At 41.7% G+C, this 27,998-nt stretch overlaps 1 protein-coding gene across 1 annotated transcript in view; it reads right to left on the bottom strand.

Moving 5' to 3' along the window:
• LOC146631562 (uncharacterized) overlaps positions 1-27,464 on the bottom strand; it is a 36,336-nt gene extending 8,872 nt beyond the window's left edge. The window contains exons 1-17 of the mRNA XM_085353767.1: positions 27,364-27,464; positions 25,285-25,449; positions 20,757-20,861; positions 13,710-13,752; positions 13,428-13,503; positions 12,843-13,061; positions 12,397-12,484; positions 12,166-12,318; positions 10,492-10,589; positions 9,519-9,694; positions 9,074-9,303; positions 8,661-8,696; positions 8,071-8,115; positions 6,553-6,702; positions 5,319-5,405; positions 2,256-3,659; positions 384-434 (exon numbers count right to left, since the gene is read on the bottom strand). Of these exons, the coding sequence (XP_085209893.1) occupies positions 384-434; positions 2,256-3,659; positions 5,319-5,405; positions 6,553-6,702; positions 8,071-8,115; positions 8,661-8,696; positions 9,074-9,303; positions 9,519-9,694; positions 10,492-10,589; positions 12,166-12,318; positions 12,397-12,484; positions 12,843-13,061; positions 13,428-13,503; positions 13,710-13,752; positions 20,757-20,861; positions 25,285-25,449; positions 27,364-27,402 (3,165 nt within the window). The 5' untranslated portion in view covers positions 27,403-27,464. The remainder of the gene's footprint in view (positions 1-383; positions 435-2,255; positions 3,660-5,318; positions 5,406-6,552; positions 6,703-8,070; positions 8,116-8,660; positions 8,697-9,073; positions 9,304-9,518; positions 9,695-10,491; positions 10,590-12,165; positions 12,319-12,396; positions 12,485-12,842; positions 13,062-13,427; positions 13,504-13,709; positions 13,753-20,756; positions 20,862-25,284; positions 25,450-27,363) is intronic.
• Between the last annotated feature and the right edge of the window lie 534 nt (positions 27,465-27,998).

The following is a 27,998-nucleotide window of genomic DNA, read 5'->3' as shown; positions in this document are numbered from 1 at the left end:
TGAATGTGATGAGGGCTGGACCTAACTCCAAAAAAAACCAACCCGGCTTCAGACATAGTGGTGTGCATATTCCATCTAGCTCCAACTACCTAGCTACCTAATAAACTAGCTACAATATGTTTCCTTAAACAGCTAGCTTACTAACATTAGCAATGCAACAGCTAGTCTTCTGCTAATATAAACACACGACTTTTCTTGTATCCAAAGCTCTGACAATCCACTTACAGACTCACTCTTGTTTTGGTAAAAGTAGCAACTTGAACGTCACATACATTGATAACAGGTAGTAAAAGCTGCAGTCAGCTACGAGACATGCATCGAGGGAGGAAAAGAGAAAAATGGACAGAGGATATGAAGGGTGGGTTCAAATACAAATGAATAACCTTGAAGTCAGCAAATGGCTCTTCATATATAGCAGGAGTAGAGACAGGCTCCTGCAGAGGGAAGCAGAGGAAAGAGCAGAGAGAGGATCTCAGGGTTAGCACAAGCTGGAATGGAGTGTGGACTGACTGACACAGCAGTGATTGACTGGGGTCTGAAGATATGAGCCCAGTGGGGTTCTGTGCACAAAATATTGCAGCGTAAACCTAAACTGGGATCCTGAAGGGTCCAAATGTAAATACAAAACACAAACACACTAGTAAGTTTGTGCTATTAACTCAAACCCAAGTTTAGGTGAGAAATTCAGCCAGACCCAATTCAAGCCCGCTGGTTCTGACCAGTCAGATCCAGTCAGGTTCAGAATGGATACCAGCACAAATTTCAAGGACTGCTCTACAGTGACAAAAGCAAACAGCAGTAGAAGTTTAGAGGACAGAAAAGCAACCACGATATCTACAGCCATTTGTTGTAGTTAGCAGAGGCAGGGCAAGAAAATCATGCACTTTGTATAACGAGCAGGTTTCTGGTAGTAAGAGCAGCCACTCATCCACTAACTGAGAAAGTGTTGCAATGGTTCACCGTGAATTTAAACACAAATACAGTCAAATGATGTTGTTACATTTCTGATTAATTTTTTTTTTTTTAAAAAGGTGCCGTGATGCATTTCAAAACCTGTCAAAATGACTGGGAGAGTGGGTCCACGTGTTTGGAGGAGCACCTTAATATTTTCCCAGCCCCCCCCCTCTCCCACTTCAATCAGATCTTAATGTGATTGTCACTCGCCAGTGAGGTCTGTTCGCACACTGAGAGCTACGCAACACCTCTCTCCTCATGCCTGTTTAATCCAATATATGCAAGAGCTTGACTCAGATGAAAAGGTGGGGAATGATGAAAGCTGTCATGTCTATTCACTCCAAATTCCTTTCATTCCGGTGCCAAACACGTGCAAGCTCCCAATGATACCAACAGTGAAATGAAAGCAGCAAATCTGACTGTGTCAGGCACTGAGCTGTGGTGTCTGTTTGCTTGCTGCCTGCTGGGCTTTCACAGTTGGAGGAACTGGTGTGTTTAGAACACCGCTGGGCTTTCAATCCAGGTGAGGGTAAATGGAAATAATGCAACGCATGATTTCTGATTTATTACCACCCATGTGACGGATCCAGCGACAGTTTGTAAATTCTGAGTAGTTTTTTTTAAGGGTTATCAGTTTGATGTGGTTCCTCAATCTTTTGCGCACAAACCAATTCTATACTCCATTTATCTCTAATTTTGGAAGATATTAGCTCTCTAACAAAGTAATGGATGACAGTACACCCCCACCCTCTCCTTTCACAAATGAGTGATTTAATTTCTAACGTTCATATGCAATAAATCGCTTATTTTGTATTTCCAGCTTGGAAATGACATGGAGATGAGGATAAATCATCGGAGCGGCGGTAATATGTGAGTCTGCCGCCCTCTGACAGAGAACAATGTGAGCTGGGAGGAAATTTCAGGTTCAGCAGCTGAAAAAGATGAACCAAAACACCGAAACATGACTTTTTTTTTTTGCGTGTGTGTGTGTTTAAACTTTCACAGCCAGTGTTGAGCTGTACAGATTTGCCAGACAGTGTGGTGCATGTCAAAAGGCAATGGGAGGGGGGGATAAACTGGACTGCCTTATGGGAAAATGTCCACACTTTTTGACTGCCACAAGACAGAGCAGAGGTACGGCTCCGCCTGCTCTTCATGCAGGCACGAACAAGGCAAGATGGATGAGTGTTTCAAGTCATTGAAAACGTAGAAAAAAGAATAATGGCGTGCTCATGCTGAAGTCTGTCTGAAGCTCATGCTTTGTTTCCAATGACTGAATAGCAGATGCCAAGAGGAGTTACCGAGTGTCTCTTTTTGGCCGCGTCCAGGCTCGGCTCCCTGCTGGCGTTTCTGCTGTTCCGGAGTATTAGCACGGACTCTCTCGCCTTCTGTGTTTTCACCGGCGGCGCTGGAGGGGCCATTTTGGGAAGCCCCGAAACCTTTGAGCTGAACGACTGGCTCTCCGCGAACACTCTACCACACTGAAAGCTATCGTCTGGATGCTCGATTTTAGCAACGCCCTCCAGATCTGACGCGAACGCTGGATGAAAGTTGGAACCGTCGGTCCAGCTGAGGTCTGAGGATCCCTCCGGAGAGCCAACCGACCACCGGTATTCTCTTCTGATCCCCCGTCTTGGATCGTCCTGTCCCGTATGGTCCCTTTCGTCCTTGGACGTGACGCTCTTCGAACGCTCCGGCTTGAGAGGAACAATCCTGGTTATTTCCGACTGGTAGCTGCTGCCTGACAGTCGGTGGAGAGACGTCCTCTGACCTCTGTCGCCCAAGAAACCCTCAACATCCTCTCCTCCAGAGCTACTGACCTTCCGTTCATGTGTCCTGACCTGTCGTAGTTTAACCTCTGCTAACTCTTTGTTGTCAATGAAGCCTTTCCCTCGCATCTTCAGCACACACTCTCCTTTAGACCCTGAGAATGAGCTATCATGCTCTATTTTTCCAGGTCCATTCACTGAGCCTAAATCGACATCTGCTGTCCCAACAAGGCTCACTTTTTTCTTTACCTGCTCTGCTCCTTGGGTGGAGACCTCCCTGCTTTCTCCAACTAATTTACCCTCTTGTTTGCCGTCTTTATAGACCCTGACCAGCTGATCCTTTTCTAAACCCTGATCATCTTTCATCGTTGCGACTGGGGGCGACTCGCAATGATTTCCTCTCTTCGGTGCTGTTTCTGAGTTGTTGTCTGAGTCCGAGCCCTCGTTTTCGTCTTCGGTGGAATCGCTTCCTCCTTTCCTGTAGACGAGCTCTGTGGGCATTCCCAGGTTTAAGCTCTGGGGTCTCCTCTTTTTCCTCGGTTTAGAAGCCGTGCGCTCCTTCATGTGCCGCAAGCCCGGGGCTGCATCGCTGTTCGCCTCAGGGTCTGAGGCTCGAGCTGGTTTGCTTTGAGATTTGTCTTGAAACGAGTCGGCATTCTCGGATAATTGGATCACAAAACGTCGAGGCTCAGAGCATACATCTGCCTCTCTGGACGATTTTGTTGATGGAAACTCATCAATATGGCTTTTCATTTCTTTTCTGTCATACCCTGCTACCTCCTTATGCATCATCTTGCTAACGTCTATCTCTTTTTCCAGACCCTTTTTCTCCCATGAGGAATCAGGTGTGAGAGATTTGTTCTTTTCTTCAGCCTTCCAGTCATGGTCTTGTTGATAAGGTTCTTGTTTTTCAATCAATACCCACTCCTCAGAGCCCTACATGTTGGTATAGATTAAACACAGTTAGACAAGCACAGCTACTGCAAACAATCAAATCTAGACAAGGACTTCAATCCAAGAAAAGGGCCCAAAATTTACATATTGGAGTTATAGTGAACATTGGTATTACCTATTCAATATGCATTTCTTTAAAACGGTAAACAAATCACCACCCGAGTACCATGGGCAGACCTTTGTGCTGAATCGGGTCAGCCGGTCTTGACATTTATTTAACCCAAAAACAGTCATTGAAATTGCGCTGAGTTTAATTTGATTTAGTCTAAATTTAGTCCAAAATGGATCTCCCATTGGGATCACATGTAACCCTGATAGACTCACATCAGACACTGCAGAAACCTGTTGAAAAGATGTAAAGTAATAACAATAATATTCATTTAAAAAGACAAACTTATCAGATGTTGCTACAAATTGTCTTTCAGGCTGTTGAAAAGCCTCATCTTTTGATATACTCCCACTAAATCTACAAAACATCACATTTATTAGCTGAATAAACGAGTTTAGTCGTTTTTTTTTATGTTTAACAACTAATTCTGGGCCAATTTAGACTTTTTTCAAAGGAGTAAAAAAATGGCTGACTGAGGGACTTTGGAGGAATTTAACATAAACAAGGCCGTTTTTAGAAGTGTGGCAATAATTAAAAATAAAACTTTATGAAACACAAAACTCTAGTGAGTGTAGCATAAAACACCCGCACCATAGCTTGGATACAATAACTTCTAAAGGCTCAGTGCCTTTGCTAAGTCTAAGTCAGACTAGGATAGTTGAATAGGGCAAACAAAGTATCCTCACTGCTTTATATTGCCAGTGAGTCATTACAGACTCTAACAACTCACCATGATAGCATTAGTACAAAATATAAGCCCTTCTTTCCTTTTTGAGTGCCACTAGTCAGAGCAGGTGTTGCTGATTGTTACCAGGGCAACATCAGTAAGAGGCTCGAGTCCGACAGGGGGTCGTTTTTTGTGGCTGTAAATGACTCGGTATTTATTTTTCTGAAACAGTCAAACTTACAATAGACTAACTGTGAGTAAAATGAAGACACATCTAACTCTACAGACTAGTCTAATGTTTCTTTGTGGACTGCTCCTCAGTCCTGCTCTGTGTTTTAGGGCACAATGTTTAGGCGCTATTACAGTCCAGACAGTATAAAGGATAGATGTAGCAACCGTGATGTTGGTTGGCAAAGTCCAGTTAGGAAGACTCAAGATGAGCTTTTCCACCATTGCCATCTTGACAAAAATGGGGCAGAGCTGACTGAGAAACCGCACGCTCGTTGCCTGTTGACTTGAGATTGACAGCTCGTTATGCAATGAGCATGCGGTCTCATACTACAGGTACTTTTTTTATTTCTAAAGGACCGCAAGTCTTTCTGCAGCTACAACTATCATAATCCAGCAGCCTTCAGATAGAATCCAGCTTTAAGGTGCTCCTGCTTTGGCTTTATGCATATCAATTGTAACAGACATTATTATTGAAACAAATTTTTTTGTCATACGTCATAGCAAAGTCATCTTTTCAGCAAGTTTTTGCTGGGTGGGGAAAGACAGCAGTACATAATAGGAATTGCACTGCACCATGCCAATGCTACAAACAGTAAACTGCTTAGTGAAAGAGAAAGAGTGAGAGATGTGCAACCTCGGGTGAAGTCACCAGAGTCTTCTGGACGAAACCCTCAACAGACAGGCTGTTAACAGGTTCCTTTCCCATTGCCCGGCCCACCGACTGACCGAGACGAGGCAGAAAAGAGGGTTTAAAAGAGAGAAGGAAGAACAGCCATTAGAGCAATTCTGTGAGACACAACTTCAAGCAAAAGGCAGAAAGAATCAGTGTTAACAGGATACAAGCGAGTTGTTCTAGCAGAAACTTTTTAATGAACTTCAAACTAAAATCATGCAGCTCCATGTACCTGACAGCCACCAAATCCACATAAGCAAATCTGGAGGCATTTGCAATGCAAAAAGATTTTTTTTTTATTCTGCAACAACATCAAAGAGCTGAGTTTCACTAAATCTCTTGGAAACAGTAAAGAGCAGCAAGACTTTCCCAGCTTTCGAATGTCACTCAAACAGAAACAACCCCGACCTCTGGAATGAAGCACACAGCAGATTACATTTTCTGCCACAGACAACATTTGACATTCTGTGGTTATAATCTGATTGTGGCAGACAGCAGATGAGAGATTGTCTGAAGGCAACTTAGGCACCAGCAAACACTATCCTATCTGAAGAGGCCAATCTCATCTTTAAAAGCCCTATTACCACAATACCATGAAAGCTTGAGAGATTTTGTGATCTAGCATAAAGAAAACGATCTAACTGTTAGGCAATCAGGGGAGAAAAAAACGACTGATGATTGGTTCTCGAGTGCCTCGCATTGAGAAAATCTCAAAAACATCTCGGATCTAATCTCTTCAAGATGTTTCCTTGTGTGCTACTTGTCAGTCATCTTCAAGCACCTCGGAGATATTTAGAGAATTATCCTGGTATTCCAGAGAAAAGGTAGAAAGCAATTCATTACACGGCTGTCCTAAAATAAACAGGGGATTTGTATGTTTGTTTCCGACTGCCATGATATTGGAGACACCTGTTTGAAATGCCTGCAGGGAAAACAGAATCTATCTTCAACAATCACGCTCAATCACTATGTTTCTTTAAATCATATGACCGTGCAGTATCTCTTTAGGCTAATGAAGCAGTTAAAAACCTGCATAACGAGCACGAGAGCGAGAAGTGGAAAGAGGACACTGGCACACGGGAATATCGATGGCCTTTAATGGAATGTCAAGTTTTAGAGGTCGCTAGATTTGAGATATTGGCCATAATGGACCTGAAAGCCCTCCACAGCTCCCCTACCCTCATCCCCCACTCACAGCCTTCTTCTCTGGTGTGCTGGTTGGGGAGGTCGCTGACAGACGCTTCTCGCGGTTCATCAGCTTGCTGTTGGGCTCCCTCAAGGCTCTCTTTAGCTCATTGATGCTGGCCTGGTGCTTCAGCAAGACGTCCTGCGACTTATCCAGAAACTAGAGAAGAGCAGAAGATAACAGTCCATCAGTCTGTCATGAACACCTGAGACTTGTATGGCATGTATGGGAACGTTGTGAGGTAATACTTCATGTACACAGGGAGAGGAGGCCACGCAAACTGCTCGCATTTATGCCAGTTAGAGATTCCGCTAACATTTTGGTCCTTTGTGCTGGTGTTCACTGACATTTAAGATGCTTATTGAAGCTACAGCATGGCTTCAATAAGTTACGACAGAATTAGCTTTCAAAACACGAATGAGCACAACAATCAAGGCACGCACTGCAAAGAGGATGCAAGACAAAATGAATATGAATAATCAATTAATGCCGTTCGCTAATCAAAACTCAGAAAGCTCTCTTTTTGGAAGATTGGACAACAGCTACAGGAAACAAAACAAAACCCATATTCCTTCACCTGCATAAACAGTATTCTGCAGTTCACCTGAAGAAACGGCTGTTCAGAACAGGAACTTATACTGTTTCTAGTGCAACATCCCCTCTTTGAGCTTTTCAGTTCCACTAACAGTATAACAGGTAAATATTTATCTGATAAATGTCCCCTACAGATATAACTGCACCAATCATAACATTATAAACTGTGACAGGTGAAGTGGATAACACTTATTATCTTTTAATCCTGTCACCTGTTAATGGGTGGGATATTTTAGGGAGCAAATTAGCATTTTATCCTCAAAGTTGGTGCTTTAGAAGCAAGAAAAACAGGCAAGGGTCAGGATCTGAGCAAGTTTGATGACGTTTAAACTGTGATGGATACACCACTGCGTGAGAGGATGTCTAAACGCAGCTATAGTAGGGTGTTCCTGGCCTACAGAGCTCAGTATCTATCAAAAGTGATGGTGAAACAACAAAGGCGATGGGCGGCTAAGGCTCATCGATGCACGTGGGGTCAAAGGCTGTCAACAGACGAGCTACTATAGCTCATACTGCTGAAAAAGTTCATGCTGGTTCTGATAGGTGTCAGAATACAGCAGCATTTTACAATATGAAGTGTTGTTGATGTTTTCAGTGGATGTTACTGTGCTTAAAGTAGAGCTTTGAATGAAGGACTTGTAATACAACCTAAAAATGGAGAACTTGTACCAGCACATTCACTTAAGTCGAGCATCTGAGTGCTTTTCCCAGAGAAGAATGCACCGATGCTGCATTACAGGCACTTAAGGATGGGGAGAAGCTCACGTCTATCTCTGAAAGCAGTGCTAGAGATTTGTTGCTGGATGTTTCAAATACCTTTTAAAATATATAAATAAATCAAATATAAACTGACTGAAAAGATGCGGGCAAACCTCAGTCTATTAAAGGCACACACGACAAGAAGCACAAGAGCCAAAATCCAAGAACCTGTACCTCCTGTTTGTGCCGAGGAGTAGTCTCCTGGTCCAACTGAGAGAGCTGAGTTGGTTGCAGGACAATGGGCGAGCAAGAGAGGGGGTCAAAGGTGAAGAGTGCGGGGCAAGAGAGTGCAGGAACAAGGTCAGATGCAGACACAAGGCGGTAAGCCGGTGAGAGGACAAGCAGGCAGACAGAAAGCAAAGATTTAGCTATCAGATACACGTATCATGCTGAGACAGATTCTGAAATGAGAAAATAAAGCCATCCCAGTAAATTTTGAACATTTAATAAAACTATAAGCATTACAGCCATATCTAAATCTTAAGTGAACCTTTACACCTAATTCTGACCATCAGTGTCTTTCAAATGTTTGCTGGGATGCCAAACCGTTCCTTAAAGGCCACTACAGCCTTTGGATCACTTGTTAATGTGGTGCAATGCAGTATAGCTTTTTTTGTTTGTCAGTGATGACAGCCACAGGTACAGAGACAAAACCCAGTGGGAGATATGCAGAGAGGGCGAGGAACAATTAACAGACACAGTATTTATAATAAAGACAGCATACAGACAGACAGACAGAGACCAAATCACCAGACACCAAATACCTCCTGTTTACTGTCAATTGGTGACCCGTCCTCCTCCTTCTCGCCAGCAGGAGTTTAAAAATAGAAAAAGCATGTTAGTAAACAGAGGCACGGCTCGGGTCTGCATTTGTCAGCATAATGAGAAAGGGTTAAAAACTGTAAAGCCGTTAGCAGGATTTATGAGCAGTGCAGAGTAAGCATGTAAGCCTGAGTGAAAGGAGAAGAGTTAGTGAATGCTAAATCCAGCAAAGCTGCCACAGCGTTATGCCCCTGCTGGATAAACCTCAGCTGGACTGAGACGCTTGCACTGCACCTCTTTACATCATCGCCTCCCTGCACTTAAGCCAGAGTTGTGGGCAAGGTGACTAAAAGTGTGCGTTTAGCCCTTCTGTCATTGGAAACGCATTAAAGCTCCATCGGGAGGTCTTTATTACCATGATCTCTTTTTTTCTGCTTGGAGTCACGTTGCCGTCATGGTCTTTGTCCTGCTCCGCCTCCCGGCCCTGCTCGTGCTCCTTCTCCTCTTCGTCCTGTTCCAAACTTGGCTCCAGCTCTGTTTCCTGCTCGTCCCCGGAGGGGCTGTGCAGCCGTCGGTGTTCACTGATGCTGCGGTGAGAAAGGCCGTCGTGGTTCTCGCACATGGCTGATACCGGCCGTGAGAACTCTGTTGGTCAGACAGATGAGAAGCGTTGGATATTCTGGGAAGGACACTTAATTTACTTTCTTCCACAGATGATGAGAAAAGGTTGTCTTTGGCTTAACTTAGTTTAGCTTCACATGCTGTTCAAAGGTAAAAACAGTGTGATTTACAACACTACTCTTTGAGCAAAGTGAAGCTAGCTTTTCCTCCCTGAGAAGCCTTCATGCTGCACTGCTCACCTCCATCCAAGCTCCGGGAAAGCAGATACCTCTTACTGGTCGACCGCTCGAAGTGAGGAGCAGGCCGGTCTATGAGAGCACTGGCCTGCCTGGTTTGAGCCTGCGTCCTTCCGCTGTATCGAAACTTTGAACCCATCACCAAGAATCCCTTAGGAGGAGGCTCAGGAGATACCAGCCTGTGAAACAGACTGTGATAAGCAAGCAATCTAGATCTCTCAAAGGCAAAATACAGAGATATGTGGATTACTAATAGCTGAATAAATTATTTCAAGTCCAACTTAAATAAATGTGCATCATGTTTTCAGCTTCAAATTCACAGATTCAAGCTTCCCATGGATTGAAATGGTTCCATTTATTTGTTCACAGAAAGATTTATTCACACCTTTCATAAACTCTGGTCCATTGTTGATCCATATTTGTTGATCTATATTTGCCTGTTCTAATGAAACCATTACAATACAACAATTGCTGACCAGGAAGAGTTCTACTATTTTCTTTCCTCTCTCCACCCAACTGGCCACAGCAGATGGCTGCCAGAGATGTTTTCCTGTTAAAAAGCAGTTCTTTCTTCCCACAGACACCAAGTGTTTGCTTAACTGTTGAATCTTGGAGGTTTTCCCTTTAATATCTCAGGGCCTTACCTTACAATATAAAGTGCCTTGTGGTGACTGTTACTGTAAACTAGCTTGACCTTTAGGGTAAAGCTAGACTTCTCCTTTATCACTCTATAATACATACATGCAATTGTAACTGCGTGCTATCACATAGAGAGCTGTATCATGCAGTTCATACATGTGTGACCTCTGTAATGCTAAATCAGTATATAAGTTAAGTTTACTAGCAAAGCCACGGTGACCATGGCAGTAGCCCGAGCGACTGTGCCTAATGAAGCTGTACACAGGGAAGTGTTCGGTTTGCTTTGATGGCCATCGAACGAAAAACCCTCCAACCATGAGAGCGGATCGATTCTTACCGGAAGAAGGTGTGATGCTCGATGCAGACCTTCCACAGCCTCTTGGCAGCTCTGTGGTTGGGGAGCTTAAAACCAATTGTACTTTCAAACTGTTCATACTAGAGGGGAGAGAAAATATGGAGAGACAGGGAAGGTGAGAGCTGAAAACACCACCAGGTATGTTTACTCTGTTTTGCTGAAGGGCGCATCAATTTGTTGGACGAACATTTAGAGAGAGTCCTAAAAATCTATAAATATACAGCATCTCATATCTGAATGATCACTGGAGCCAATCAATAAAAACAGTCCTTGTTTTGTGCTTGCAAAAAACTGCTGGCACCAAACTTATGTCAATATATAAGCTACCTTATTATTTACATATATTCTGCAGACTGGACAGAAGGCAGCAGGTCAGAGGCAGGAAGGATAACATGCAGTGTTCAGAGGCTGGGAGCAAATGAGTGGAAAACAACTTCATGGCTCTATATTTACACTCTTTATCCCTCTGTTCTGACTGTGGCTGCAGCTGCAGCAGCTCTGTTAAAAGACTTCTTTCTTTGGCTCTATCACAGGCTCACTGTGCAGCTCTGTCACTTGACTGGGTCTCGCCCAGACAGCCTGACACTTTGAGGCTCAGCATGGAGGATAAGCTGCAGCACAATGACGAGGGCCAAAATAGAGACCCTTATAATAGAGGTATAAGGCTGTGTTTAGTGTGTGTGTGTTCAGGCTGGTTATTGTTTCCTTTATGACTCCTTTATATATATATATATATATATATATATATATATATATATATACATAAAGGAAACAATAACCAGCCTGATTTCAAATATCTTACATGCTGTATATAAAATATGGGCATAACTCAGCTCATACAAGGTCATAGTCCATAAACTTGGTCATAACTAAGTTTATGGGCTTGATCTGTAGTTGTCAGCATGTAGATTTGAATAATTCTGGTCATCATTAAAGCTGTATGGTAGTACTAGGGTAGCAGCTGCTACCCTCTGAGCATGCCGTGTCAGCCAGATCACCTCCTCGCTCATTAAAACACCAAGATAGTGACACCCAATGGGATTTTACTGACAAATGGGTGCTGCCATTGTGGCCAGGCACGTCCATCTACTAACACCTCAAAAGCTCTCGAATTTAAGTTCTTTATTTCATAAGCTACAGGTGCACAAACGCCCTATAGTGGCCTTATGGGGCGGGTCAGGCAACCGGTAGAGACTATGGAAATGTACAAAACTATACTTCCAGTCCTTGTGTTACTTAAAGCTAGCACAATGGTGGCTGTAGCAAGGAAATTCTTAAAATTGAGGCTCACATCTCCCTTTGGTTATGCACACATTTGTATGAAGATTTATTGTTCTAAGAGTGCACCAAGATCCTAAAAACCAAGAGCCCCATTTCCTTTGATTGTTGTATAAACAGACTAGTTCAGGCATGTCATACTCATACTCATTTTAGATTGTGGGTCAGATACAGCCTACTTTGATCTTAAGTGGGCCAAAGGAGTGAAATTTCTCTTTCTGTTAGTTTAAAGACATTTTTCATTTGAAAAAGCTGCAAAACTTTGGAAAAAGTTTTTCCAAAAGCCCTGGAAAGGGCCGGATTGGAGTCTTTCGCCGGGCCAATTCTGGCCCCTGGGCTTTATGTTTGACCCTCCTGGTCCTTAACCATAATGCGTACTTCTCCAGGTCTTATCTTGATGTAGAAGTTGCTCCTCTTGTATGAAATCTTAAGGATCTTTGGCCAGGCAAAGCGGTTGATCCTCAGCCTGTCACGGTAAATCAGCAGGCCATTGGCACAGACACCAAGCATTATTTCAATCCCCTCAGAATCCTGCAGCAAACACAGACAGAAATTATTCAGGAGTGCATTCATGACACCTGAAAATCAAAAAACGCCAGAATAGCCAACCTTAGCATGATGGAGGTCGACTCCGTACATGGACAATTTCTTTGCGTTCTCCAAGAAGTTCATTTCAGCCTCTGCTGGAGTCATCCCCCTAGAATAAGAGCAGAATAATAACAATACTGTAGCAGACTTTCTTAAATAAAAGATCCAGAATGGTGAACAGCGGGAGCAGTATTCGAACATGCTTGATATATTCTCTTCTAAGTTCCTCCCATCAAGTACTTCATTTGGGAGAATGCCAAAAAGCAGTGCCACAGCATCACCATGTGAATTGAGAAGTATTGTCACACTGGCAAGATTCACACTGTGTACATTTCAGTGACAGACGGCATCTATCAGCAATGTGCATGATGAAGTGTTTTTGATGCAACTGAAAACTCATCAGATGATCACCCTAAGACACTTGTGGATACACAAAGGTCTGATTTAAACAACAGCGTGTCATGTACTTGTAGTTTCGATGGAGCTCCATCACCCTCTCCTCCAGCTCGCGCGTCTGATTGGGAGCAAAGCGGAAATCGCTGACGTAGTCGGTGCCGTGGTCATCCTGGTCGTAGTCTCCCAGCTCGGCCTGAACGGTGTAGGAGCCCAGGAGGGCGTGAGTGACGAACGAGCACGGCAGGCGACCTGACAGCATGTCATCCCTCAGCTGCAGACACAGGTAGTATCTGTCAGATGAGACGAAAAAGGGGAGGAGAGGAAGGAGTGTTGGCAGTCAAACAAGCCCGAGCCAATGCAAGCTCCAACAAGTATTCAGCCTAGTTAATCCATGGCAGTTAGTAGCATTCCAGGGCTAATCCTTCAAAAGAAGAGAGGGATTTGGGCTGCTCTGACACTGGGGCAAATATGCCATGAGAATTGTTACAATGTGTTTATGTAAACATCCATCAGTGGGAATATATAAAAAAGGAAATTATCTGTACTGCTGACACGTGTTAGCGATTTATCCTTTGAATAATTCTGAGGAGCACCTGACAGCACAGCCAGAGGAATTATGACTGGAGATGTAGTAGAAGTGTGTGTCAGCACTCTACCTGGTAATATCTTCCATGAGCTGGGAGGGGTCAGGAGGGTAGAACTTGACAGCGAAGGCAAAGTGCCACGGAGAGTCTGGTGAGAGATTGTATTGAGAGCAGGAAGCTTAAACACATCCAGTATAACGGAAAAAAAGTGTTCATTAGAAGGCAGTTTTGGAGCTCTTCTTAGCAATTTAGCTGACAACTCCAAGTACAATGAGCAACAAAGCTACTTTTATGTCTCTGCTAATTGAATTTTAAAATATTAATCCACTACAGCTACTTGGAAAAGACACTCACTGCGCATCTGCTTCTTGATCTCCTTGGAGGGGTCCAACCAATTCTGAAAGACAGAAGGCAGAAATCACACAGAGTAGACTGGAAACATGGCTAATGCACACCCCGGTGTCACATTTTACTCTAATTGCCGCATGTGTTCCTTATGAAAGCCTCTCCATATGGTAAACAAAGAGACTGAGCCCTCCCCTGCTGAGGCATTCAAACCCGCACAGAGCAGTCGTGTTTTATCACTGCGCCACAAACTCACTGTCAGCCAGTTACCTATGTGATCTCATAACATCGGATTGTTCAGTGAACCAGTTCACCAACAGGGGCACCATTTCAGATTTGGTTGCTGGAGCATTTCATTAGCCGAAGAGTTTGTGTGAATTCTGTCATGATCCTGGGTCTTTTGACCCAGCGTTTTAAGTTTGAGTTTATTTTGTTCATTAGGTTATCTAAGTTCATTTGGTTATTAGACTCCTTGTGTTTTCTTCCCCTGTATTTAAGTTTCCCCTCAACCTTCGTGTTTCATGCTGCGTGTCATTTGTTATCAAGTTTGTATTATTATGCCTAAGTGTTTCTAGTTATTATTTTCCCCTCGTGTTTCCAACCATGTTAAATCTCCCCTGCTCTTCATGCGTTTCATGTCTGTGTCTTACGTTGTCAAGTTCAGGTTGTCATGTCTATGTCTCATTATGTTTCCTGTTTTATTGTGAAGAGGTCTGGTGTTCTGTGTTCATCATGTTCAGTTTTACTCTCCCACTGTGACGTCATTATGTTCATGTGTGCCAGCTGTTTCCTCATGTGTCTCCACTTCCCCTAATCACCTCCTGTGTATTTAAGTCCTCTGTTTTCAGTGTGTGATTGTCAGGTCGTCTGTTGTTCTCGCCATGTTCTCCATGCCATGTTTCTAGGTTTCATGTCCAGGTTTTTCCCATGTTGTTTGTTTAGTTCTCCCAGTTTAGGTTAATGTTAGTTTTATTTCTGTTTGCCTTGCCCTTTATTTGTACCTTTTCTGCCAGCCTCATTAAACGGCTCGCTTTTTGTTGATACTCAAGTTTTGATCCAAGTTCCTTGGTGTCTGCATTTTGGGTCCACTCTTCACTATACATACAGTCTGCTCTCGCCAGACTGTGACAAATTCACTTGTTACAGCAGCTGTAAATCATGCTGTTTAGACAGATGTCAGCGGGAAGACAGTAACAATATCTCCCACAAGAACTCTTAGGGAAAAAACGATGTATACTGCTGTGAAAAAGTATTTGCTCCTTAGTTCTTTTTTTGGCATATTTGTCACAACGAAATATTTCAGAACATGAAACAAATTTGAACATTAGACAATAATAATACCAAAATTGCTCCAAGAGTTCATTGGCGACTCATCTTGGAGGTCATAAATGAACAAAAAACAACATCTAAACAAATGCAGGTCACACTCGCCTTGAGGTCAGAGTTCATGATTCAACACTGTGCAAAAATGGGACTGCTGAGTAAACAGAACACAACTGGACAACATCTCACTGATCCCAGAGACTGTTGGGAAAGTGTTCTGTGAACTGCCGAGTAAAAAGGTAAACTTTTGGAAGGTTTGAGTCCCATTACATCTGGCATAACACCAAGAACACCATGCCAGCAGGCAAGCATGGTGATGGTCATGATCTGGGGCTGATTTGCTTCAGGACCTCGTTGTCTCTACTAGACAATCAGGGAGACGATTATCTGGCCATCGGTTCATGCCCTGAAGCTCAAGAGCAGGACAATGATCCAAAACAGACTCGCAAGACCACCTCTGAATGAGTAAAAAAGCCAAAATTCTTCAATCTGATTGTGATGCTTTGATAAGATTTCAAAAGTGTGGGCATAAAGTCTTCAAAAGTGGTGTGAAAGACTCACTATCAGTTATTCCAAACACTTGGTTGCATTTGCGTGATGAAGATTTTGGTTCCATTTGGGGGTTTGCAATGTTTTCTGTGTTCAATGTCATGTTTTCTTATTTTTTTTACCTTTCTCAAGGCTTCTGATGACGTCTTTTTCTGACCTTATATCCAGTTACTACTGTTATTTATGCATTGTTTCCATTATTTAATTCAACCAAAACAACCTCATAGTTGTAATTTTAATACATGATACATACTCTAATCAGAAAAGTCTGAAAAATGTATATTTTTTACATTTAAAATAAGCAGCTTCTCTCTTTAAACCAGCTTATCTTCTGACTGGCTGCCCCTGACTTCAGCAGGATTTGTGCTTCTGTGCGGAGGATCACAGAGGCACAAACCATTTGTCACCTTGTGGTGCACAGGCCTCGGAGTCAAGCGAAAATTTGACTTTAGAGTAATAGTAGTATTGCTGCTAGCCAGTAAAATTGCTTGTGCAGTTTGTTTGGCCTTGACATGAAGAAGTTTATCCCTGCGGTGAGAAACCACTTCGTCATTTATAAATAAAGTTTGTAAAAGGTGCCCGGCTTGGCTCAACTTCTAAACTAAGCTCCCCTGACTTGCCTTATTTGGGTACATTACTTGTTTGTACCAGTCTTGTCCCCAAATGTTTGGCACGCCCACCATTAATCAGTGAAGTGATGTGTATGAGTAAATCCTGGCTTAGAGCAGTATGAAGCCTGAGTTTAGTCTCCAAGACAGTCCCACTTAAACATACACTGACCTCCTTAATTGGAACCCTGTCTATGTGCACCCACTGTTGTATAAATGACGTAAAATAAGCTAACACATAGTATATCCTTTGTAAACATGAATTTATTGGTTCCTGGTTTATATACTACGATGTCAACAGATCAAAATTGCAGCAACACTTTTATTATAAAGAACAACTGCATTGTTCTTAGGCTAATTTAAGGTTTTTATGCCATAACATACTGAATTTCATATCAACAGCAGATTATTTAACAGCACAAACAGTTAATGGAATGCAAAATAATCTGAAACGGCTATTTCTGCCAAACATGCAAAAGTGAACCACACTGAGTCTATAGGCATGTTTGCTGGTCGGTAACTTCGTCACAGCATGCTAGCACACTCCCACTGTCAATGCTCATAAATGCCGCGTCCAAATTCATAGGCTGCATCCTCCTGAGGTCCTCCGAAGGCCGGGTAGACTGGAAGTAAACGGCTGTGAAATTGGACGGTCTAGCCTTCAGTTTTGCGTCACCGCTGTCTCAGTGGCGTTTAATAAACTCGGCCGTCTGTTCCTTTCTATCTAAAATATAACAGGACAGTGGCGTAAATTCTCGATCATCTCACACTTCTGTTTAATCAGTTTTCTGTTTGACGTTTATTCAGCTGTAATCTCAAATAATGAAAACGATGTGCCGGGGGTTCGCTGTTCTCACTGGCTCTGGAGAGCCTTGAACCTCCGGCTAGCTATCAAGCTGATGGGTGCCTCCGAAAACATCGGAGTACTTTTGCAAATATGTGATGTCTTGATAAACTGAGCAGATGTTTGACGTTTACACAGCTACATTCTCACCTGAAAATATCTTAAAAAGTTAATTTTGTGACCCAGAAAGATTAGTAAGAGTAATATTAAAACTAAGTAGCTGCTGCTATTGTTGGAAACTGGAATTGGCTGGGCCACGCTATGAATTCTGGGATATGGCCACGAAGGATACACCCGACCCATCCCTCAAATCTTGGGAAAAGGAGGACGCATTTGTCGGCCACATTCGGAGGAGTCTACGAATTTGGACAGCCTTCGTCGTGTCGCTGTGACGTAATCGGCCTACAAATGCGGCCTCAGGAGGATGCAGCCCCCAAAGCCCCCAAAGTTTATATTCAGCACATATAACAAGTCTGTCTACAGTGGATGTTGTGGAAGCAAAGTTAAGATGCTGCTCAAGTCATTCATAAGAATCATCTAAACTTAAACCAATCAGCAGTTACCAAGAAGTTTCAGGAGAAATCAAAACTGTGATGCTGACAGCGGAGCTAGAGGAAAGGTCAGTGGACTAGCAAAAACCTAATTAAAGAAAATGAGTTGCAATGGGTGTCTATTGTTATGTAAATTCCACCCTCATGCTTACAGACATAAAAACGGGTGTTTGAGCAATCCACGATGCAGAGAGCTGACAGTGATCTGCACTAACCTGAAAACCACACAGCAGCTGTTTCCTAATGCTGACCGTCGTCTTGACAGCTGGTACTACACGAATCAGAGTGAAACCATGAAGGGTTGTTACACTACACTGCAACTCCGTGGCCTCAACGGGGACAAACTGCAAACTGTATCTCTCACAGTTTGCCTCCTGCGTTACTCCTCTGGTGTTTAATCGAACTGCTAAAGACTAAAGAGCCGCAGCCATTCGATTGTCACCATGAATCCACCTTCGATCAGCTAAGGGTAAAGAGAACTAGTCAGGTGCTGAAAAGCAGGAAAAACTTTTCATCACTGATTCATTATTTTACACTTTGTTTTTCAACTTTACTTTCTAAAGAAATCACATAGAATAAATGTTCTCTTGGAGAGCGGAGATTGAGTTCTTGTTCCCCCAACTGAGACAGGGAAAGGGCATCTGAAATGACATTTAAATTCTCAAGCTTGTTTGGTCTACCAATCAGCACTGACCCCTGACACTAAGCTCACGCTGTGCCCTGATAAGGCCGTCTTTGATGAGACTGTCATATTGTGAGGTCCAAGATTATCCTGTGCACCTCGAGTCACAGCATGTGAGCTGACAAACTGTGTACAAGCCAATGACTGGGGCAGAGGATACGCACCAGATGTTAAAAGGGGCTTGGTCTTGTCCTATCTTTAAAAGACTGGAGGTTCCTCTGTAGCCTGTTGTGCAATCCCATACCTACCCTCTGGGAAGACATCAATGAAAACCCCAGACCCACATCAAACACAGCACTCTCATGTGAGTTGACAGCCAGGACCCATCAGGTCCGTATTAATTATACGATTATATGATAAGTCTGGTCCGCACACCTTATAACAAAGCAACAACAATCCGTGACTAACATATTCAGACCTTCGTTTCAAAATGTCAAAAAGGTTGGTGTGCTGACTGGAGATTAATGTTAGAGCCCATTTATCAGGAAATAATTAAACTTCAGATGATGGAAAAAAGAGGCAAACGAAAGTCAAGTGACACAAAAACAAGCAAGATAATGCCACGAATCTTAAGGGTCAGTTCACCCGAGAGATTACTTCCACTGAGATATTGTTCAGAACTGTAAACACACAGATTCACTCTATGTGAGGCTGTTTCAGCTGTAATTATCAATATTTTTCTAATAACTTGTGAGTTCTTTTAACTTATTATGAGTACATGAGAACAAAGATGTGCTGCTCATCATGAATAATTTGTCCCCTAAGGTACCAATTGATGGACAAGTTAGTAACTATCTAGTGAACATGTAATCAAACTAAATGCTAATTTTGTGTCTGATCTATGCATGTCTTGCTATCTTAAAAGAAAAGCACTGCCTTATTTAGCCAGTGCTCTTTGTTATGGCTACACCACTACAATACATCCAGTCAACATTATTAATGCATGTGGTTTCTGATTACTCTTTCCTTTGGGCAATAGAGTCACTCTATGCTAACCATCAGTGAAACTTGCTTGCTAGGTGATATAGGTTGCAAAGATGTGGTGCTCTATCTCATACCCTCCATGTGATTGTGTTTGTTACTAGCAGCGTTCATCTGTAGTTTGTAGGGAAGGGCCTGTCTCGTCTGCAAACACTCACTGCAGCGACCAGAGCAATCACAAGGAGCTTTGTTGTTTAGCACTCACCTATTTCACCCAGTGACACCCAGCAAAAACTAGCCAACTGGTCTGGAATATACCTTCTTTCCTTACTGGAGTTACTGATGTTACCATGAAGTAGCTGATCAGTCTCTAGGCCTGTGTAAATGAATCCTTATATTCATGGTCTTAGTTCGCACTGAACTAATGTACATATTTACTGCTCTAACTCACATTTTCGTTTATGTTACATGATCACTAAACGCAGCAATCAGCTACTTGTATCTTTAGCAGCACCAAGTGGCAACATCAAGGCTTGAAATTCAGCACATCTAGAAATGATTTAATGCTGTTAAGACTCCTATGTTAATTGCTAACTATATTTTATAACCCATCCATCTGGATAAAAGGCAACGGCTGCTGTGATTGACAGGTGTTAAGACACCTGCAGCTGTAGCCGATAGCTGTCTGCCATACTTTACCTCTGCTAATTAAACTGGCTGAACTGGACCTCTAGACCCTCTTTGTGATGTTCGTGTCTTTTGTTGCATTTTTAACAGAAATATCTCACAGAAAAATGGTCCCGTGTGGTACAGCCTGTCAAGAAGGTTGTGCTTCAGTTCAGCATTTATTAATCTGCTGCTTAGCATTATTTAGCAGATATGTGTGCAGTTTATGAGTGCAGTCTGCTAATCGATCTTTTTAACTGATTACTGCGTACCTAATACATTTCTAAAAAACCTAGTCAAACAAATCCATGCATGGTTAGACGACCAACACTGAGAACCTTTCTCCTTTATCTAATTTCAAATAAAAAAATACTCAATAAGGTAATTTTATTAGCTAATTAGCCGGTGCGACCTAAAAGTTAAAACTTGCCTTTAGCTATTGCCTGAGAAAAAGCAGAAAGTCATCCTGCTTACTCTTCACCTTGCCATAGTCATAAATGAAAGAAACAGCAAAGTCACTGAAGTCATTTTGATCTAACTTTTCTTTTTAGCTCTTCAATTTTTTCTCAACTGTGCTCTTAGCTGGGGCCCGTGGAGATTTAACTCAACCCATGAAATTATTCTACCTCCGGAGCAGCTCTGCCTCTGAGAAATATTTCTATCACTAAATTTCATATATGCATCTTGCAAAGAGTAGATGAGGCACTTTCATTTCTTCTTCAACTGTACAACTTATTCAAATGTCTTTTGTCCAGGCCCAGACTTTAGCACGGACATTTCCATTTTCCATTCTTCTCTGAATGATGGATAGCGCACCCCAGAGAGTGCCAGCAAAAAACTGGGAGGAATACAGATTGTTTAGCGAGCATTGTTTATGCACTGAGAGGTTACTGTGGTACACAACTCACTGACCTTCTGGCTGTCTGTGTCGGCAAAGGTCAGACCAAAGTAGTCTTTCTCCAGCAAGTTAAGGTGTTCACACACCATGTCCATCAGGGTCTGTCCTTTGGAGTGTTTCTGCAAAGACAAACATACATGACATAAAAGTGTGGAAAAAGGTCAAGAGAGAGAGAAACAGTGCCTGCTACATTTTTGACTATCGTACGTGCATACTCTAAGTGCCTTTTACTGTAATAGTTAGCTTTTAATATGGAAAGAACTGGGTTACTAATACACTATCAGACTTTATTAGGCAGCAGGGCTTTTTAAGGTTCTCTGGACCTAAACACAATTTAATAACTCATTTGGTGCGGTTATACAGTCACTGCGACATGCTGCAGAATACTAGACTTTGCACTACAGGCAGAGATTTGATACTTACTATTGACAGAACTCAAGGTGAATTTTAGTAATATTTCCTGTCACATTAAATAAACAGGCTTCTCTGTGTGTGTGTCCACAAACACACACAAAAGAAAATATTTTCTGTCACACTACTGAAGGCACAGTCAGCCATATTTGGTAGAGATCTATTTATTCTGGTGTATGCAAACTGCAAGCATGGAGTTCAATAAAAATAAATCTGCAGGAGAAATGTAGAAGATTCTGGATCAAAAGCTGCAAAACTGATTAGGCACCAATTTGGGTTAAAGGTCTAGAAGAGCACTCAAAGGAGGAAACACACTGGCTGCAAAGTTCAGTTTTTTGGTTTGTTTGTTTTTTAATTCAACTATTAAAAAGAATCTTTTATTTTATGTTACATTTATGTTAGTTTATCCCATTAATTTGAACCTCTGAAAATGAAGCACTATGTATAAAAATTGCATTTTACACAAACATTCTGTAAATCCTTTGAATTATAGTTGAAAGTCTGGACTTCAATCACATGTCTGACTTACAGCTCACTGTGGTGATGCACGGAGGCAAAACTACAAAACATCAAAGACTGTAGGGTGCTGTATACTCTTGCCGAATTCTGTCCATCATAACGATTTTGACATTTTCCTTTGAAATCCATACCACTGCATTCCTAAAATAGTGGAACATCTGACTCAAATCCAAAAATGAAAACTTCAAAACCTCATAAATAAAAAAAATCAGGAGGTCAGTTAGCAGGATGCAAAGGAATGATGTTGAATGACTGCCAAAAAAATGCAGACAGTGATGGATGTGACCATATTAATTAGCATATAACTGTGTACGAATATCTTTAAACAAGCAGCGCATATTTCACTGGGCTGGGCTGCATATACGTATTATAAAGGGAATATAATATTAGGAGTACAATTTGTGCATGGGCTTATACTCCATAGTAAATATAGAACAAGAAAAACACTTTATAAGTATGCATACACAGTTTTATCCTTTCACAAGGCCTACTTTAAGAGGTGACAAGATTGAGCGAGGAGTTGCCAGGGAAACTGAAGCAGTTTTTTCCTTGTGCTGTCTGTTTCCTTAATATCTCAAGGGTAGAGTTTGAAAAAGTATTTTTCCTTTTCGTCACAATGAGTGAAGGGAGGTTGGTGGAGGAACACTTGGGAAGTGCTTCTAAGCTCTCATCTTGTCAGTCAGCGAGTCCCCGACAGCAGCGCTGTTTATGTACAACGAGAGCACGCTGCCATCGGAGGCGGCACAAAGAATGAAATAAACAAATCACTGGAGTCTTGGAGTCTTAATAAGCCGTGACTGAAGTGATCCCATCTATTTGCTCTCTGCTCCGGCGCAATTAAACAGCGAAATAAAAATAAAAAATAAAAAAAACACCTCAATAGACGGGGAAATCTTGGATGTCAACTAACCAGCCATTCCACCCAAAATGGCCTCATTCAACACATCAGCATGACCAAGCATGAAGGAAGGGGCTGGGTGAGAGAAGTGGGTAAGGGTGTGGTGTGTCCTTCCCTGTTTGAGGGCCGCAGGGAGGCTCAGAGAATTAATTAACTCGTGAGTACCACCTCCTCCAGTGAGAGCGCTCCCAAGGTGTATCCTGCCTCCTCACAGGTTCCTCATGATTACTCCTGGAAGTATGAGGAAGGTTCAAAAACTTCTATCCTAGCAGGAACAAGCCTGTAGTCCGAGACCGTCGGCAAACTAGACTTTTACAAAACGTGTGTAGGTAGACAAATATCCAGATGTGCACTTACAATACCAAAGCTTTCATAAGCATAATGCTGTTGTCTGTTGAGGTGCGGATAAAACCCAGATGTTTTCACAGTGCTCGGAGAGGTTGGCACCAGAACACCAATGCTGATGGTCTTACTTCACACACTGTTGTAAATGAACAGCCCCCCTCCTCCGTCATCACACCACATACACAAGGTTTCACGCACTTGTGCGTTAGTGTCCTGAGGGTTGCTTCATAATAATATTGTTCTTCTATTTTCTCCTTGACTGCACCGGGTCTCCAATCATGTAATAGGTATATAGATTTCTTTACACCCAGTTAGTAGCCTGTGCTGGGGGCTTTTTATTAAAAAATGCAATGAAATCAGAATTTATTGACACCTTTGGGAATTACTCAGTATAACTGGGCAGCCTCACACTATAATTTTGGTCAATATTGTAACCAAATTATTTAATATGATCATGTAACCATGTGATTCTTGAACTTAAAGACGCTTTTACAGGAGAGTTCAATATATCAGTGCCAGGTGGCTATAAAGAGAGTTTCAGGCTTTATAATAGTTAATATACATGAAAGTTATTTAAACTCAGTAAACAACAAAATGCGGCTGCCTGTTCTGCAGTTTACTATTTTCATTTGCCTTCAGCATACTACTGAACTGTGTCACTGGAGCTTAAAGGGGCATACTAACCACTGGCAACCTGAAAATGATTTGTAAACTAAAAACAGCCATAAAAAAATTCCGTTTCTGTTCAAAAACACTGCCTGTAAGCATCACTGCCAAGTAACCATAAGGTGAACATAAAGAGAACAAATAGTAGGATCTGCTGTATCGAGGAATTACTAATGTAAACGAAGAACACGTTCACAGAAACGCCTTTCCACCGTCCTCTTTGCAAAATAAGGAGCGTAAGAATACAGAATTGTAACAAAGGACAGTTTTCTTTGAAATGTGGTGTCTAGATACTTTCTTTGGATCACATTACAGTAACACTGTGAGGAATCCTGGAGTTATTTCTGAGCAGGGAATGTCCTTAAATATGAAACAAATACATGGGGCTGTTTTCTTAAATTTCCACAATATTTCTAGTTCGAAACATCCTGTCTAAGAGTGAAGGTGAAAAACTAGCTGAGTCTAAAATCTCCCCGAAAAGCCTTCAGTTGATGCAGATAAAACTGAATTGAACTGAACTGAATTAGACTCTTGGTCGCGAGCGCAGTTATTCCTTCTGTGTCCATGTGCTGTGTTGCCGGTGGTTGCTAGGGTTCGGGGGAAGCAGAAAAGTGATGCGATGTGGTGCAACACTTGTGTCTTTGCAGCAATATCTGCTGTAATGCTATTTAGAATCGCTAAAGGGGCAAAAACTGATCTAATGTCAGTTTCCAAAGCATGTTTACAAGATGTTACAAAAATCTGTTTTACCCCACCCTAGAATATTCTTCACAGTTCAGATTTAAAGTTTTTCCATTAGAAAACAATGGCTGTACAATGGATGGTTATTTTTATTACAGAGATTTTTTGAATTTCTAGGATTTCATTAGTTTGTTGCTAATGAACAGTTTCTGGATGGAGTTTGCTAATCGAGTGTGTCATCCAAATATAGTCAGTCTTAGCTCCAAAATACATCAAATGAAACTCCAGAAACCAATGGCTACATCCATCTGTTGTAACACTGTGCCCGCTAAGCTTTTGTACACACACGATGGCTCCAGACAGGCTATTCACTTCCTGATTTTTGATGTACATCCACACAGATTTCTTTTGAGTGGGATAAAAAGTTAAAACGTCACATAGCTTGAAATATTGCTGCCCAGTCATCTCCACAGTCAAGTAACTGAATATAACGACATCCTTCACATCCTGAAAAGATATTTTAGCCAAAAAAAAGATAGGCCTCCTTTGCCTGAGGTGCATGCTGCTGCTAGTCATAAAACTCCAAGTTCACGTTCAAGTCGACGCCTTGTATTTATCTAAGGAAATAGACTTACATCTATCGCTTCTGTCCTCACTTATGCATGCATTCAGTTTCCCTTCTCAGCAAGCGGCAAATGCCCTGTTTCACTCTGCAGTGTAATGACGACACATCTCTTGTGTGGAATGAAGACTTTTTTTTGTCTCTGTGTGTATTACAGAAATGTGTAACATTTCTTTGAATTCACCCTCTGGTGAGTTCTCAGCATGGCACCCTCGCTTTTATTCTTTTTGCCCCTTTTATCCGCTTTGTGCAACACTATACAACACACACAACTGCCCACAGAGGGAACCAACAACAAAGGGAAAAACATAATGTTCCCTTTTTCCAACTGTTTGCTCAAAGCACGATAAGCCTAATTCCAGAAAACGTTTAAATGCAAATTGTTTTCCGTCTGGCGTACCTCAGTTTCTCCTTCGAACTCGGAGGAATCCAGTAGGGTCACTTTAAAGGGGGCTGTTTTAAGCCGTTTGGAGCCTTTCTGGGGAGATTTGAGGTTCTTGTTGGGAGATGTCTTTTCAGACATGTCATCGGTTTCTCTGTGTCCATCCATGTGCTTGTTCTGGTCCTTTACATAAAAGAATATACAGAAAATGAAACGACAGATTTAAAAGTCTCAAAAACAGAACAGACACTTGAATCTGTTTAAATGTTTTCACACTTTAAAATGGCAGTTTCACGCATACTAAGTCCAATAATGGCAAATACATTATAATATATATCTGCTGTAAATGGGCCTGAGTTTCAGTCATTAAAGTAATCGCTAAACAACAATCTGAAATGAAATACAACCACTCTGCTCTACAAGAAAGAAAGTTATGGCAACATGAAAGAATCTTGTGCTGAAATATGACAAAATAAGTGGATGAAAGCTCTGTCCTGAGAAGACAGTCTGGACAAAAACTATTTTTTAAGTGTGAGAGTTGTATTTTGCAAAAATCTGTGTGAGTTATGAGCTTCGGTGCCAAACTGTCAGAAGACACAAATATATTCAATAAAACAACAAAAACAAAAAATCCATAAACACAAATCATTTTTGCAGACACATAAACATAAAACAGCTGAGTTATATTTAGATACATTTCAACATCAGTAGTCAGACCTGCATTATACAGTGGTGGCTATAAAAAGGCCTGTGAGCTGGTGACAGTTTCTCACCACACCCACTAAATAGCAACTGCTGCTAGCTAACAAAACCGATAGCCAAAACTTTTCTTCTTCTTTCTTACACTTCTAAGTAGTATATGGCTCGACACGTCACAATGTCTAGTAATGATGTTCACTGGAAAGACTTTAAATCTCGTATACCCCAAATTGCAATATGTCATGTTATGAACATTAGTAACATTTGTTAAGTTAGCATGACTGCCTGAATAGTTTAATTCATATAAATACATTTATCTCTTGTCCACCATTTTGGACATGTGACAATCTTGGTGACAATCTAGGATTAAGCGAATAAGCCCGACCACACAGGCCTAGAGACGGGTATGAAGTGGCTGGAGGAGGTTGATGGCAGTTCCCGGGAAAATGATTACTGCAGCTCCAGTTACACAGGCCTACAGACTTTCAGTCATCTATTGCAACCGTACAGCAGTCGCTTTGCTCACTAGCACATTGCAACAGTTTGCTTTTTTTTTTTTTTTTACAGCACATTGTGTTTTGCATCCTGATTGGCTGTAGACCTCCTGTACAGTACAGAATGCGTTCAGTTTGTCAAATTTACATAAATCTTCGTTCGCTAGCAGTGTGACTCTATAGTGCTGTACTGTGTGTCTGTCAGTTTTCTCCCCAACAAACACAACAATGTCAATGAAACATAATACTGGACTTATTTTTCTACAAAGGTGGTTAAACAAGAGAGAAAAATGTGAAAATTTTCATGCCTGTCTGAGAAAAGTGTATAAAGTTTAGTGAGGGGTTTTACAGCTTTAAAACATCTATAACAATTGTAAAAAAATAAAGTTGGCTACTTGGCGGATTTCACCTATCGCAGGTTATTTTTAGAATGTAAGTCCCGCGATAAACGAGGGACCACTGTACTTCCATTCAAACACAGAAATGAGCTAGCAAGCAAAACAATCACGCTGAGATTTTTGGTGCTTCACTTTCTTTATAGTTTCACGCAGCAAGACCCAGCAGCCTCCAGGAACCACTTTCAACCAGTGGAGGAACACACATTTTTCCAAAGCAACTGGTGATTATACACTATCCAGTATGTGTGTATGGCATTACAAGATACAGGAATAGTCTGGCACAGATTAGTCAAGAAGATTAGATAATGGAGTAGACGTAAACAGGTTAATGAAGAACAAAGACTTTGGTTGTGTAGACAACAATTATTTTTCAGATTAACTTTTACTTAGAACAGTTCCAAACTTACTATATAAAAGTTATTATATCATGTTTTTACTGTGTTTCCACCAACTAGATTTCTGTAGCATTAACAGTAGCCTCGTAGCACTATGAGATCCATGCTCACCTGTTTCGCTATTTTACTGTCAGAGGCTGAGTCCTGCATGTCTGCTGCTTCCCCCTGCTGTCCGGGAGGACTCCTTGTTTGCGTTCTTCACCTCTGACTCGAGGCCTTCGTCTGTCACTTCAGCAAAGTAACACCAACCTGAGAAGAGACAAGAGCATTGCAAATATATAATATCAAGTTTATAATGAAAAATAACTGCGTGCAGGGCTACAATGCTATATCGCCGTCATTAATCGTTCCCCTCTTTAAAAAAGAAAAAGAAAAATTTTAGAAAGTGAAACATTCTAAACACAATTGCATGTATTCCCAAACCATAATGGCGCCTTCATTATAAATTCTAAAAGCTATGCTTTCTTTGTAAAACACCACTTGCAAAGACATAATTCATGCTGCCGTCAAGGGCATTTACTTTAATTATAAAATCCCTCACTGAGCCAGATAGTGATCATCTATTTAAGCAAGGCAAGTTCTGACACTCAGGCGACGAATACCAGAAAAAAGTAAATCAGGTTGTGAGCGCTATAGTCAGTATTTGCTTCAAATACCAGCTGTTAAAGAGAAAAAAAGGGTAACAGTAGGAGATTACTTATCCATCAGCAGCTACGCCTGTAATTCTTCAGTCTGTCTGATTTGAG

The sequence above is a fragment of the Diplotaxodon limnothrissa genome, linkage group LG5 (genome assembly GCF_057381915.1).
Source record: "Diplotaxodon limnothrissa isolate DT_005_m linkage group LG5, D_limnothrissa_male_GT1.1, whole genome shotgun sequence".
In the NCBI taxonomy this organism is placed as follows: Eukaryota; Metazoa; Chordata; class Actinopteri; order Cichliformes; family Cichlidae; genus Diplotaxodon; species Diplotaxodon limnothrissa.
Note: the sequence above shows the minus strand (reverse complement) of the source record. Positions and strands in the feature narration are given on the sequence as shown.